Raw genomic sequence first — 14,396 nt, forward strand, 5'->3', positions numbered from 1 at the left:
ATATAAAGATTAAAGATGGACTTTAGAATAACATCAACAACACAGTACAATAAAATTTAAAAAATTGTGACTCACTAAGTAAAGAGCGAACTGAGTTCACTACCTATGTAGCGAGGGGGCGGGGTGTTATTTCCATCATTTAGCATCTGAGAAAATGTAAAAAGAAAAACTTGTAATATATAGGGATACGGAATTGATGAATAACTTTTAATTACACCCTGTTCAGAATAAGAGAGAGTCTTCTTAATCAATTCATGGGCTAATTTGTTATCATTGCATTTGGTGTGAGAAAAGATGGGAGTTTCTTTTGCCACCCTACGAATTTCTCGCACGCCCTAATTTTTACTCATCCGCTGTTTAAGTAGCGGGTGTTATAAAATGAGAAATTTGAGAAAAAAAACGCCGTCCTCTACTTAAGTAGCCGATAGTTTTTGAGAAAATGGTAGAGTGGCAAAAGAAACTGCCAGAAAGGATTAGGGAATCGAAAACTAAGCCCAAGGTCTCCAGCAATCTAATAGATAAGAGTGGGAATACCCTCAAAAAAACTTGTTCTCCAAACCTAGAATGAATCTAATGCAGGAACTCCTAAGCTTAAGTTCACTTCATCGAAACAAATCTTATGTAATAAGTTTCGAAATGATTTTTCTGTCATTCTTGTCCACTTGGGAAAAAAATAAAACCAACTTTTTATAATTCTGTGTTTGATCTCTACTGCCGTTTGATATAGTGCACAGTGATCTTTGAACTTCTCCTATTCTTAGTTACGGAGGACATTGTTATTATTATTTCTTAATGATTTGAAGTTAATCACAATGTGCTAAACTGTTAAATAACTTATGATTCTAGAAAAAGGGAAACAAGGAAAATCCATTACATTGGAAGGAGAGGCTAAATTAAATCAGCCGGCAAATCTATGCATGATCATTGGTCAATGTTAATGCCCATGTCATTGCTCTCTTGTTTCTTTATATGCATCCAAGCACAAAAAAACAAGTCCTGCAAGATTTGCCATTGTTTTTCATCTATAAATAGTTAGAAAGTTGAAACTTAAGATATATAGAAATCAAGTTGAGAACAAACAAGATGAAGACGGTTTCTCTCTATGCTTGTTTATTACTCAACTTGAGTCTTTTGGTTATTTTTCCTTATAGCAAAGCTAATCAAGCTGATAAACTTGATGAGTTGATTCTGTCTAGAAGCTCACAAAATCCTCCTAATCCTAAGACTTTTACTTGGGAAGAGGAAGATACATTGAATACACAATCATCTTCTGCTTATGTTATACCTCAATTGGGAGAACAGAAAGCTGATAGGATTGTCACATTGCCTGGTCAGCCTTATGGAGTGAATTTTGAACACTACTCTGGCTATGTCACTGTTGATGCTGAGGCTGGAAGAGAACTTTTCTATTACTTTGTTGAGTCTCCATATAACCCTTCAACTAAACCTTTAATATTGTGGCTCAATGGAGGTAAAAAATGCATCACAAACTTTTTATGTTATGTATCGATCTTTGTTTATTTACATTATGATCCTTGAAATTTTGTGAAAATTACGGATGAATATGGTTACCGTGTAGTTGCAAAGATCTGTAAAACCTCAATATTTAAGTCACAATTCCAATAGCTGTGAAGCACAGACACTCCTCAGATTAGGTGTGTCCCGATGTCGGACAAGTGTCAGTGTTGGACACCGACACGACACCAACATTTATAGTTACATTGAATTGTGTCATTTTCATAAATTATTATCAGTGTCAACTTGTCCGTGTCTGTGTCGTGTCTTTTGTTCGTGTATGTGTACGTACTTCATATTAGTATGCCAATTTACAACACCAAATATGATAAGAAGGATTGATATATAAATTATTACTTACACTTGATACATAACATATTTTCATTTTTCATAGCGATGGGGAGAAACATGTTAGTATAGTTTACCTAAGAAAAATTATTACTTAATAACTTTCCTCTTGATGAAGTGATTCTTCTTACAACACAATGTTTCAAATTTACAGGACCTGGTTGTTCCTCACTTGGATATGGCGCCTTTGAGGAGCTAGGACCTTTCAGAGTCAACTCAGATGGCAAAACACTATACCGAAACAAATATGCTTGGAATGAAGGTGAGACAATCATCAACATAATTAAATTGTTTATGTATGATGCATTAATTCTTAGACAATCATCAACACTATATCTTACCAATTTATATCATAATGAAATATGCAGTTGCAAATGTGCTATTCTTAGAATCTCCAGCAGGAGTAGGATTTTCCCATTCAAACACAACTTCTGATTATGACAAGTCAGGAGATAAGAGAACTGCCCAAGATGCTTATGTCTTCCTAATCAACTGGCTGGAGAGATTTCCACAGTACAAAACAAGAGATTTTTATATAACTGGAGAGAGTTATGCTGGTCATTATGTTCCTCAACTTGCATCCACTATTATTTACAACAATATACACTATAAACAAACACTTATTAACCTCAAAGGCATTTCTGTATGTTGTTCAAACTTCAAAGTTCAAGTTCAAACACTAAATGATCATGTCTTATATTATCATATAACTCGCATTTTCTTTTTAATAAATTTCAGATAGGGAATGCTTGGATTGATGATGCCACTAGTTTGAAGGGGTTATTTGATTACTTATGGACACATGCTTTGAACTCAGATCAAACTCATGAGTTAATTGAGAAGTACTGTGACTTTACTACAGAAAATACTTCAGCAATATGTAACAATGCAACGACAAAGGCCTTAATTGAGAAAGGACACATAGACTTCTATAACATCTATGCTCCACTGTGTCATGACTCTTCTCTCAAAAATAGTTCAACTGGTTATGTAACTAAAGATTTTGACCCTTGTTCTGATTTCTATGGTAATGCCTATCTAAATAGACCAGAGGTTCAAAAGGCTCTTCATGCAAAGCCTACAAATTGGAGCCATTGCAGGTAATAAATAACCTATAATCACTTTTAAGAAATTGCAAAACAGTACTATTTGTTTTGATACGTCTATAACTTTTTTGTCTATGCTAATCAAGAATGTGTTCTTTTTTATGACAATTCACAGTGAAGTTATTCGTACTTGGAATGACAGTCCAGTTACCATCTTACCCACCATCAAGTATCTCATTGATAGTGGCATTAAATTATGGATATACAGGCAAGCTCAATTTCATTACAGTATTAAATTGTTAACAATGTTATGACAATTTGAATCCAAAAGATCAATAATATAATGTAAGAGTGAATAATGAGAGGTCGCAATTTTTGTTTTTATCAATTCCAACTCCTAAATTTAGACATGTTTTCTCCTACAGTGGTGATACTGATGCAAGAGTTCCAGTCACATCTTCAAGATATTCAATCAACGCCCTCAAGCTTCCAATCAACTCTGCATGGCGTCCATGGTATTCTGGAAATGAGGTAGGACAAAAAAGATTGACATTCTTTAATTTAAAGACTAATTTGTTATTTCATAAATTTGAGAGAATAAATTGTGCGACCGTATTATGGACATTTCTTGTAGACCAAGCAATAGTGATATTTTTGAAACGTGACAAAATTGTTATAATGACAGGTTGGAGGGTATGTGGTAGGATACAAAGGATTGACATTTGTTACCGTAAGAGGAGCAGGACATCTTGTGCCAAGCTGGCAACCAGAAAGGGCTTTGACTTTGATCTCATCATTCATCTTTGGAGTTCTGCCACCTGTTTCACCATCAAATTAATGAGTTCTAATTTCTATGTATGATCCATGCATGTTTCAAATTTACTTTCTTGAAATGTACTTTGTGCAAAATCTACTTGTTAGATTGTAATAAAATATTTATTTTCAGCCTCAATTAATAGTTCTGTTATAATACATATCAACTGATTTTAATGTGATGTAGCATTTGTCTTGAACCAAATTAGTTGATAAGATAGGAAACTTGAAATACATTGATATTTGTATGCACTTTAATTTACTCGCATGTCCTACGCCTTTTCTATTTTACCCTTTCGCTATTTAAGTAGCGAACATTATAAAGGTAGGGAGTTCGGGAGTCTGGCCGCCTTGACTATTGGATTTAAAGTGCGACCACTATTCAGTGCTGACTGCAGAGGAAATTCCTCTTTCGGTCTTTCATGGTCTGATGCAGGCTCAGAAGGAAGCATAAACAAAGAGCTGCATCAGACTTCCCGCCCCTCTGCTCCTATCCAAGACTTGATCAATTCAGCAAAAGTCATTTTGAAAATATGATAGAGTAACATTTTTGTAATTATGTCGGTCCTAAGGCCGATACCAAGATTTCAAAAAAAAAACATTTTTGTAATTATGTTGAAGTTGAAAAACACTAAAGTCGGGTGTTAAACACAATTGGCTTGACCATTTTACAATTAAGATCAAAGTTTGAAATGTCGTTCCACTTATGAAGACAACTGATAAGTTTAGCCAGATTGAAAGATAATTTTAAAGTCGGTCTTATTTAAATCACCATTTTATTATTTAACTTGGAATTAATTACTACTGATTGATATGCCTTGTTGGAAAAAAAAACTAAGCCGGTGTTTGAAAATCGGGTTAGAAAGACTCTAAAATTCGACTTTAAATCTAGTTTTTGTCCAATATTCATTTGCAACATCAAATTTATGAGGCAAAACACAAGCCTTTCTCACCTACTACTATACCTCAAGTTCATATATCAACTCATCTCCTTTCTTCCTTGGTGTAACCAGAACAAGAACGATGTGAGAACATTCTGGGTAAATAGGAACTTGTGCAAAGATTTTATGAGCTGTCAATAAAAGCAAACAACGGCTATATTGTGCTATGTACCGGACGTACTTGATGACCAAGACACATAAGACAAGCTGCTTCTATAAATAGCATGCAAATTTCCTTTGAAGAGGAAGAGTTTTAAGCTACAAACATCCTACAATCATGTTCAAATCTCTCAAGTTCAACTTTTATCGCTCTTACTCTTATCTTTACTAGAATCTAAGACATGATATTAATTGAGTAGACAGAGGTAATTTATCTAAGCTTCTCAATTTGTCTTAAGTTTAGATCCAAACAAACCATATATATACTTGTAAATTGCTCAAGTCAATACTTACTGATTGAGTGTATTGTGACTAAGGCGCATCAAGCTCGGAGCTTGAAGGTTGTTGACTAAGGATCAATACTTGCTGATCAAGGAAGTGTAGGATATTTTATAAAGAATTTTGATAGTTTTTAAAGAATTTTCCAATCCACCCAAAACATCTTGTTGAATATGTGGCAATTGATTTTGATAGTTTTTAAAGAATTTTCCAGTCTATCTATATATCAATCCATAGTTCATCACCAAAATTTGAATTCTCAATTTTTTGCTCATGTTGTTTCTTTCTTCTGTTTTAATAATCAATAGATTCAACACCTACAATAATTATATGCATTTTCTAGAATCAATAGATTCAACGCCAATAAATAGATTTGGAATTTTTAATTCAAAAAGATTAATAACAAATGTTTAAGAATTTAATTTATATGCACCGTCAGTGCAAAGTTATTTTGCACATTCGTCCAATAATATAATGACACATCATGTATGGTAATTAAAAACACATGATGTGTCACATTCATTAAGTGATGTGGCAACGTGTCATTGGATGTATGTGTAAAAAACTTTTACACCGACGGTGCACAACAATTAAACTCAATGTTTAATACAATTTTAATAACAAATTTGTAGAATAAAAAAAAGTTTGGGAGTAAAGATTCTGTTTTTTAAAAAAGTTTGTTTTTTAAAAAAATAAAGTTTTTTTTTTTTTAATTCAAAAAGTTTTGAAAATAAATTTTTATTTTGGAAATAAATTTTATTTGGGAGTAAATCTTTATTTTGGGAGCAAAATAAGAAAATTTCTTTTTTTATTTTGGGAGCAAAAAAAAAGTTTGATTTTTTTTTATTTTTTAAAATTATTATATGATGTGGAATTTCAAAAATAAATATAAGTAATGTTTTCCACATGTAAAAGCCACATCAGCAGATTTGCACAGTCATATATCCTATTGTACACCTAGGGGGGTAAATGAGAGAATCTACTTTTTGCATGGGGTAAACAAAAAAAAAATTGAGCAAAGGGGTAAACAAAAATTTGCTTATTTTGCAAGGAGTTAAATGGTCATTTACTCTTTTTCTTCTGATTAATAATGAAAAGTCCTTTCCTTTTATTGCATTATGTCAACATTAACAGCTATATTGAACTAATTAAAACAAAGAGTTATAAACAAGTGCAATGTTCAATTATTTTTCCACAATAGAAAGTGTTCAGTTTGTTAAGGAAGTGGCTTGGTTAGGAGCTTAATTTGTTAATATCATTGGAGCTAACAGGTGTTGTTCTTATTATGGGTGCTTTTGGCTTATTCTCAAATTTCTGTATTTTGTTTGTTTTCTGGGTGGTATCTTAACTAAACTTATCTCATTTTTGAGACTTATACTGTAATTATGGCATACCTTATGCCACTTTTTATTAAATAAACTTTCCTCTTGGCTTCTCAAAAAAAATCATGCATAGCTAGATTGAAGATATTCCTACCCTTAAGTAATCCAATTACATATGCTCTCTCTGAAACTAGGATGAAGATACAGTACAACCACATAAACCACAACAATAAGTTAGAGGAGAAAATATATCATTAACTTTCAAATTAATCACAAAATGCTAAACTATGAAACAAGGACAGTCCATTACATTTAATTTAAGGACAAACTAAATTAAAATCAGCCGGCCAATACATATGCATGGTTATTTGGTCAATACTAATGTTACCATTCTCTTGTTTCTTTAATATGTCTCCAACCAAAACAAAACAAGTACCGAAAAATTTATACTGTTTTTTCATCTATAAATAGTTTAGAAACTTATATGGATATATAGAAACCAAGTTAAGAACATAATGAAAAAGGTTTCTCTTTATGTTTGTTTATTACTCAACTTGAGTCTTTTTGTTATTTTGCCTTATAGCAAAGCTAGTCAAACTGATAAACTTGATGAATTGATTCTGCCTAGAAGCTCACAAAATCCTCCTAAGACTTTTACTTGGGAAGAAGAAGATACATTGAATACACAATCATCATCATCATCATCATCTTCTTCTTCTTTTTCTTCTTCTTCTTATGTTTCAGCACCTCAAGAGGGGCTAAGGCAAGCTGACAAGATTGTCACATTGCCTGGTCAACCCTATGGAGTGAATTTTGACCAATACTCTGGCTATGTCACTGTTGATGCTGAGGCTGGAAGAGAACTTTTCTATTATTTTGTTGAGTCTCCATATAACCCTTCTACTAAACCTTTACTATTATGGCTAAATGGAGGTAAAAATAGCCTTGCACTAACTTTTGTTCTTGTGTGTTTTTCAACTTTTTATGTTCTTTTATGTATCTTTTTCTATTTACATTATGATCCATGAAATTGTAAAAATTATGTGAGTACAGTTAATATGAAGTTGCAGAGAGCTCTAAAATATTAATATTGCCACCATAATTGCAGTAGAAAGACAGTTTACAACACCCCACAAGATAAGAAAATTAGATAGATATTATTAGTTAATATTTGATTGATGGCACACATAACTTCATTTTCATAGTAGTGACATAATAGTAAAATCGGTGAAATTTTGATTTTACTAACAAGTTGAAGAGTCGAGTCTACAGAAGCTCAACAAATTTACCTAGACTCTTGAGTTTGCGACTTAATGTGTGATCCTCACAGGACCTGGTTGTTCCTCACTCGGGTATGGAGCCTTTGAAGAGCTAGGACCCTTCAGAATCAACTCTGATGGCAAAACACTATACCGTAACAAATATGCTTGGAATGAAGGTAAGACAATCATCAATATAATTAAGTTCTTTCTTTTCTTTTTTTTTGCATTTATGAGACATGAATATCTTATCATTATAAAATATGCAGCGGCAAATGTACTCTTCTTGGAGTCTCCAGCAGGAGTAGGATTTTCCTACTCAAACACAACATCTGACTATTACAAGGCAGGAGATAAGGCAACTGCCAAGGATTCCTATGTCTTCCTGATAAACTGGCTGGAGAGATTTCCGGAGTACAAAACAAGAGATTTTTACATAGCTGGGGAGAGTTATGCTGGTCACTATGTTCCGCAGCTTGCATCCACTATTCTTCAAAACAATATACATTATAAACATACCATTATTAACCTCAGAGGAATTTCTGTATGTTGTTCAAACTCAAGCACTAACTAATAATGCAAATGTTTAAATATAGTTTAGGTGCCTGCAAATATACCATTTTTTTAATCCCTAATTTTATTTGTCTTAACTCTTAATTCCTTGAAAATATACTATTTTTCGCTTTTAGTCCTCCATTGTTTTATTTTAGTTCCTGAAATATTTGTTTATATTGAAATCGATCTCTGTAATTGCCGAACTTTTGATTTTAGTCCCTCTAATATAAGCAACATAAGGACTAATGAGTATTACAGTGATCAATTTCGGTATATGCAGGACTAAAACAAAACAAGTAGGACCAAAAACAAATATGTTGTATATTTACAAGAATTTAAAAAAAAATGAAAAAATATATTTAAGGCTACCAAAACATACTTAAACCAAATTCAAATAATGTCTATACGATCATATATACAACTCACAATCTCATATATCAAACTTCATATAATCTTTAAAATGTTCAGATAGGGAATGCTTGGGTTGATGAGGCCAAAGGTTCAAAGGGGTTATATGATTACTTTTGGACTCATGCTTTGAATTCAGATCAAACTCATGAGTTAATTGAGAAGTACTGTGACTTCACTTCTGAAAATGTTTCAGCAATATGTAACAATGCAACAGATAGGGCCTTAATTGAGAAAGGAAACATAGACTTCTATAACATCTATGCTCCACAGTGTCATGACTCTTCTCTCAAAAATGGTTCAACTGGTTATGTAACTAACGATTTTGACCCTTGTTCTGATTACTATGGTATTGTTTATCTAAATAGACCAGAGATTCAAAAGGCTCTTCATGCAAAACCTACAAATTGGACTCATTGCAGGTAATATTCTATAATCACTTCTATGTAATTGCAAAATAGTACTATTTTTTTGACACCTCTATAACTGTTTTTTTCTATGCTAATCAAGAATGTGTTCTTTTTTATGCCATTTCGCAGTGATCTTATTCCTAGCTGGAATGACAGTCCACTTACCGTCCTTCCCACGATCAAGTATCTCATTGATAGTGGCATTAAATTATGGATATACAGGCAAGCTCAGTTTCCTTATAGCATAATAAATTGTTTACAATGCTATCGAAATTTGAATCCACGAGAACAATAATATAATATATCACGTAGATTCTTGTGAATAATGAGAGGTTGCAATTTTTGTTTTATCCTACAGTGGTGATACTGATGCAAGAGTTCCAGTTACAACTTCAAGCTCCCTATCAACTCTGCTTGGCGTCCGTGGTATTCAGGAAAAGAGGTACTAAATTGATTGACATTCATTAATTTAAGGAATTAATTTGTTATTTAGTAAATTTGAGAGACTAAATTGTTCGACCCTTACACTTTGGAGTACTGAAATGCTAATTTATTCAATATATGGTTAATTATTGACTTTTCTTGTAGACCAAGTAATAACATTTTTTTATATGTGACAAAATTGTAATAATGACAGATTGGAGGATATGTGGTGGGATACAAAGGATTGACATTTGTTACAGTAAGAGGAGCTGGACATCTTGTTCCAAGCTGGCAACCAGAAAGGGCTTTGACTTTGATCTCATCATTCCTCTATGGAAGCCTGCCTACTGTTTTGCCATCAAATTAAAGTGTGCAAACTTCTGAGCGTTATGTTTAGAAATGCGTTTTGTCAATGCAGCCGCGCGTTTCAAGGCGCTTTTTCATGGTGAAAACAAGAAGCTACTCTTTGTAGCTTCAGCATAAATTATGGAACCTCACGCCGCGTATCCAAACATATGATATGTATGATCCATGTTCCAAACATATGTATGCATGGGAAATCTACCTTTTAGATCGCAATAAAAAGTTATTTTCAAGTTTCAATTAATAAGTTTTGTTAAGAATATAGATAGTTAGTTAATCAATTAGAGTTAGTTGATATGTTACCAAGTTGGTTAAGAGGTTAGAAAGTTAGTTAGGGAGTTAGTTACTCCAAATAGTCCTATAAATAAGCTACTTCATTGTATATTTTACTCATTCTTTTATCAATCTATATTCATTCAATATGAATTTCTATGAGTATCTTCCTCATGAATACTCTTATGCACTCTATCTTGCCGACATCTATGATCTTTATCCCTTCGATTCCATGATTCATAACATGGTATCAGAGCGATACCCAAGGGATGAAGATTTCGATTCCGCTGCCGATTTCGATTCAGCCATTGAGGAAGATGAAGATCTTTCTTCTGCAGAAGTTCAAATCTGTTTTGGCAGTTTCGGTGATTCAGATCCTTCCACCTTTAATTCTGCTTCGATCACTTCAATCCAGCCAACAATTGATGGTTTCACCATCAAGATTGGGGAAATTGCATGTGTTCTCGTTGATTCAAGCTGCAACTTCGATTCTGCATTTTCTTCTTCAATCGAAAATGAGAAATTGAAGAATCTTGATCTGTTGAATCAAGATATTTTGAATCAAGAGGCGAAGGTAGAAGAAAAATTGCAGAAATTCAAGACACAAACATCGAATCATACGGTGTTATCTGAAATTCCTTTTTCTGCAATTGATCGTTTCGTCGACGTCTTCATCGAACAAGATTCGATTTCGTCAAGATTGGGATCAATCGAACACAGTCTTGCCGTCATTGTAGAGGTATCAAAATCTTGCAATTCAATCTTTTCTGTTTCTGCTGCAAATCACTTTGAGCGTCTCGATCTTTTTGGTATTCTCGATACTGTTTTTGATCCCGGCGGAACAAATTCGTTTCGATCCTCTCTGTTTATGTCGACTGTGTTTTCCATGACGTTTTATCTCCTTTTCCTTGCGATGATGTTATCACTCCACTATCATTCTCTCAAATCATCGCACTTTGTTTTTGATCCTGGTGGCAATCAATTAATCTCGGTTTTCTTTTATGAACTAATGATTTGAGGCGCTCAGAAGGTGTTTGATTTAAGTCCTTTGAAGTCAGTTCACTATTGCAATTTGGTGGAGTCTAGATGATGATTTCTTGAGCTAATATGTTTTATGTACTATGGATATTGAAAGCTTTATCAGTAATGGTTTGGAAAATACTTTTGGTTATCATGAAGCTTTGGTTACAAAGTGTTGAGAGTATCTAGTGGTGACTTGTTGTCTTGTTTGGAGCTAATTGTTCAAATTACTATGTCTCTGCATCATTATTCAAGTTTTGTTTGATAATTAGTTGCTCATGCCTTCAGTTGTATATCAATCAAATAGTTGTTGAAGATTGCAAATTCATACATGTTTTGATGAATTTTCTTACTGTCACCAAAATGGATACCAACTTATGATCAAGTGTGAAGCTTTGTGTGAGAGGAAGTGGAATAGTTTTTGCACATCATTGAAGTATCAAGGAGGTTCTGATACTACTAGCTGCACCAAAGTTCAATAGTTTCTTATTCAAGCTTGGTCTTCTTTACATAGCCTAAGCTTGAGGGAGGATGTTAAACTTGGTCTTGTTTACATATATGGTTTTAGATTACTTCATGGAGTTGCTTATGGTCACTCTTGGTTTGATAAGTGAGGCTCTAAGTTCTGTCATGGAAGCCTTGGTGGTTTTCATATGCTTAACATTTCCTATAATTGTTGAAGCTGCTACCTGAAACATATATCATATGGCCTTTCATATTCATGACTGTGAGCTAATTGTTAATGCTATGGTAAAAAGCTCAGAAACATCTTTTGGTTGGAGGACTATAATTGATGGTATTGTTGGTTCCATCTTTTTGGGTTGATCACATTTCTTTGCCTCACTGTAAGAGTCAAGTGAAGATAGTCATGTACAAGTATGGATCCTTCAAGAACAAGAGAATCGTGCTTTATGACACATTAGTTCAACAATGCAAAACGATTAGGAAATTGTTGATGTCATTGCTCATGAATTTGGACACAGGAAGCTCAACCATACTGTGTACATCTTCGTTGCTATGGTTTACATGAATGCATTACAAGCCAAAATTCAATGTTTTGTTTCTTTGTTTGGTTTTAGCTTTGTAATTCAAACTCAAATTGGTAAATTTCCCAATGTTGAGTTTGAGGGAGGCTGTTAAGAATATAGATAGTTAGTTAATCAATTAGAGTTAGTTGATATGTTACCAAGTTGGTTAAGAGGTTAGAAAGTTAGTTAGGGAGTTAGTTACTCCAAATAGTCCTATAAATAAGCTACTTCATTGTATATTTTACTCATTCTTTTATCAATCTATATTCATTCAATATGAATTTCTATGAGTATCTTCCTCATGAATACTCTTATGCACTCTATCTTGCCGACATCTATGATCTTTATCCCTTCGATTCCATGATTCATAACAAGTTTTGTTACATAACAACTGAATTTCGATGTTACATAACTTAAATTTGTGATAAACCAACTTAGTTGATAAGATAGGAAATTTGAAATACATTGATATTTCATATTTGTAACATTGTGGGACAGTGACTAATTGAACAGAAAGAAAAAAAAAAACAGATTAAGGCTCAATAGTGCCCATGTCCGAGAAATACCAAAGGATGGAAGTGAGACATCCAAAAAAAATAATCTTACATTTATTGTTCCTAATAACGCAACTAAATCCCGGTCATTTGAGGAGTTTGTAGCTCCGTCAACATTAATCTTAGAAATTCTGAAGGTGGAGAGGCTTCCAGAAATGATGTGAATACTGAATATGGCTCCTCAAGGAATGATAAAATTTTAACAATGTACACATATTAGCAATATCTAATTTAAGTTTTATGTATTGCAATTATAAAAAAAAAAAATGTATTGCATTATAGAAATTACATGTTTGTGTTTAATATATTTTAGCAATATTGTTACATGTTTGTTTTAAAAATAAATAAAGAAGAAGAAGTGAATATTGTTAAGTTTTGTTTCTCTATAAAATGAAAGAAAAATAATAATAATGCGGTGAGCGTGGATCGAACACACGACCTTCAGATCTTCAGTCTGACGCTCTCCCAACTGAGCTATCCCCGCAGACATGCTACTAATTACTTACTACATCTAACATTACAATACTGTGTTTTTTTTTTGGCAATACTAATGTTTTATAAAGTTTGAAAATAAATTTAAAATAAAATTCTAACTCATAAAAATTAATTTAATCATAATAATTAAATGATATATAAGATTAGTAAAATATAAATTTATTACATATTAACATCTAGAATTCTAGATGTCTTAAATATCAAAAAATAAAAACATCTAGAAGTCTTAATGTTTAAACAATAATTGATATAATAATGTAGTACAATTATTTTTTCATGTTTAATAGTAATTAATAGTAAGGATTTTGATCCCCTTACGTGGTTAGGAGTTTGATTCATGGCTCATACGTATAGAGAATATTTGATTGGGAGGGGAGAACCCACCTTGTCTGGCCCACAAGTTCCCCGGTAAAGATTATTCTTCGCTAACGGCAATGGAAACTTCATACCAATATCATGGTAACCCAAATCTTATAACACGCGATAATGCATTTTTTACCATCGAGTCAATATGTATATTTTTGTAAGTCAGTTTCTAGCTACTAAGAGTATATCTAATGGGGATAGGCTAATAATCCGCATCATAATTTTTTTATGCTTGGAGCAACCATAAAGTGGTAGAGTGAACATCTAAAATATGATTCAAGTACCTTATTTTTAAGGCATGTATAATTAATTTAATATTGACTTATTTAGTAAATCATATTAATACGAGTTGCATAATTTTGTATGGTTGAAGCAAAATATATGAGTTACAAAAGTATTATATAAGTATTACATGATATTGTAAGGATCACTTGTCAATATGATATTACCATTAAAAATGCTCTCAAGACATTATTAGAGGGACGAGGTTCGAACCCCAAATTGCTAATATTTCCACACTTATAGCGTGTCTGTCTAGTCTAGTCAGTGGGAAAAAAAATATGTTTCATCATACAGTATCTCATTGGATCTAAATTTATATTTATAATAATGTTGAATTAACTTCTTTCAATCACATGCGCAATAACATCTAAAACAATTAAAATAGACACATATTATTTAGATTAAAATATCAATCAATATATGAGATTTAAATTAAAACGAAAGCTAATAATCATTACCAACTATTTTTTCTTCTTCAGTTGAATTCAAAATATCTTGGAATGGCATAAAATCAAAATGGTTCAATGGAATGTGTGT

At 32.6% G+C, this 14,396-nt stretch overlaps 1 protein-coding gene, 1 non-coding gene and 1 pseudogene across 2 annotated transcripts; 2 read left to right on the forward strand and 1 right to left on the reverse strand.

Annotated features, from left to right (window-relative positions):
• Positions 1-1,027: 1,027 nt before the first annotated feature.
• LOC123909972 (serine carboxypeptidase 1-like) lies at positions 1,028-3,747 on the forward strand. The gene is made up of 7 exons (XM_045960944.1): positions 1,028-1,471; positions 2,018-2,125; positions 2,232-2,506; positions 2,602-2,963; positions 3,085-3,177; positions 3,335-3,440; positions 3,595-3,747. Exons 1-7 carry the CDS (start codon positions 1,084-1,086, stop codon positions 3,745-3,747), a joined length of 1,485 nt encoding a protein of 494 aa, XP_045816900.1. The 5' UTR covers positions 1,028-1,083.
• Positions 3,748-6,938: 3,191 nt separating this feature from the next.
• LOC123909973 lies at positions 6,939-9,845 on the forward strand (annotated as a pseudogene).
• A 3,282-nt stretch (positions 9,846-13,127) lies between these two features.
• TRNAF-GAA lies at positions 13,128-13,200 on the reverse strand. Its single transcript has one exon. It is a non-coding gene; the product is annotated as a tRNA-Phe (tRNA).
• Positions 13,201-14,396: the final 1,196 nt, after the last annotated feature.

The sequence above is a fragment of the Trifolium pratense genome, linkage group LG2 (assembly GCF_020283565.1).
Source record: "Trifolium pratense cultivar HEN17-A07 linkage group LG2, ARS_RC_1.1, whole genome shotgun sequence".
Lineage (NCBI taxonomy): Eukaryota > Viridiplantae > Streptophyta > Magnoliopsida > Fabales > Fabaceae > Trifolium > Trifolium pratense.

What these genes read in the sequence shown, in the direction of transcription:
- LOC123909972 (XM_045960944.1), top strand. Translation starts at nt 1,084, where the DNA reads ATGAAGACGGTTTCTCTCTATGCTTGTTTATTACTCAACTTGAGTCTT. An exon ending in CAAATATGCTTGGAATGAAG is followed by an intron (nt 2,126 to 2,231) that starts GTGAGACAATCA and finishes TGAAATATGCAG; the next exon opens with TTGCAAATGTGCTATTCTTA. An exon ending in ACAAATTGGAGCCATTGCAG is followed by an intron (nt 2,964 to 3,084) that starts GTAATAAATAAC and finishes GACAATTCACAG; the next exon opens with TGAAGTTATTCGTACTTGGA.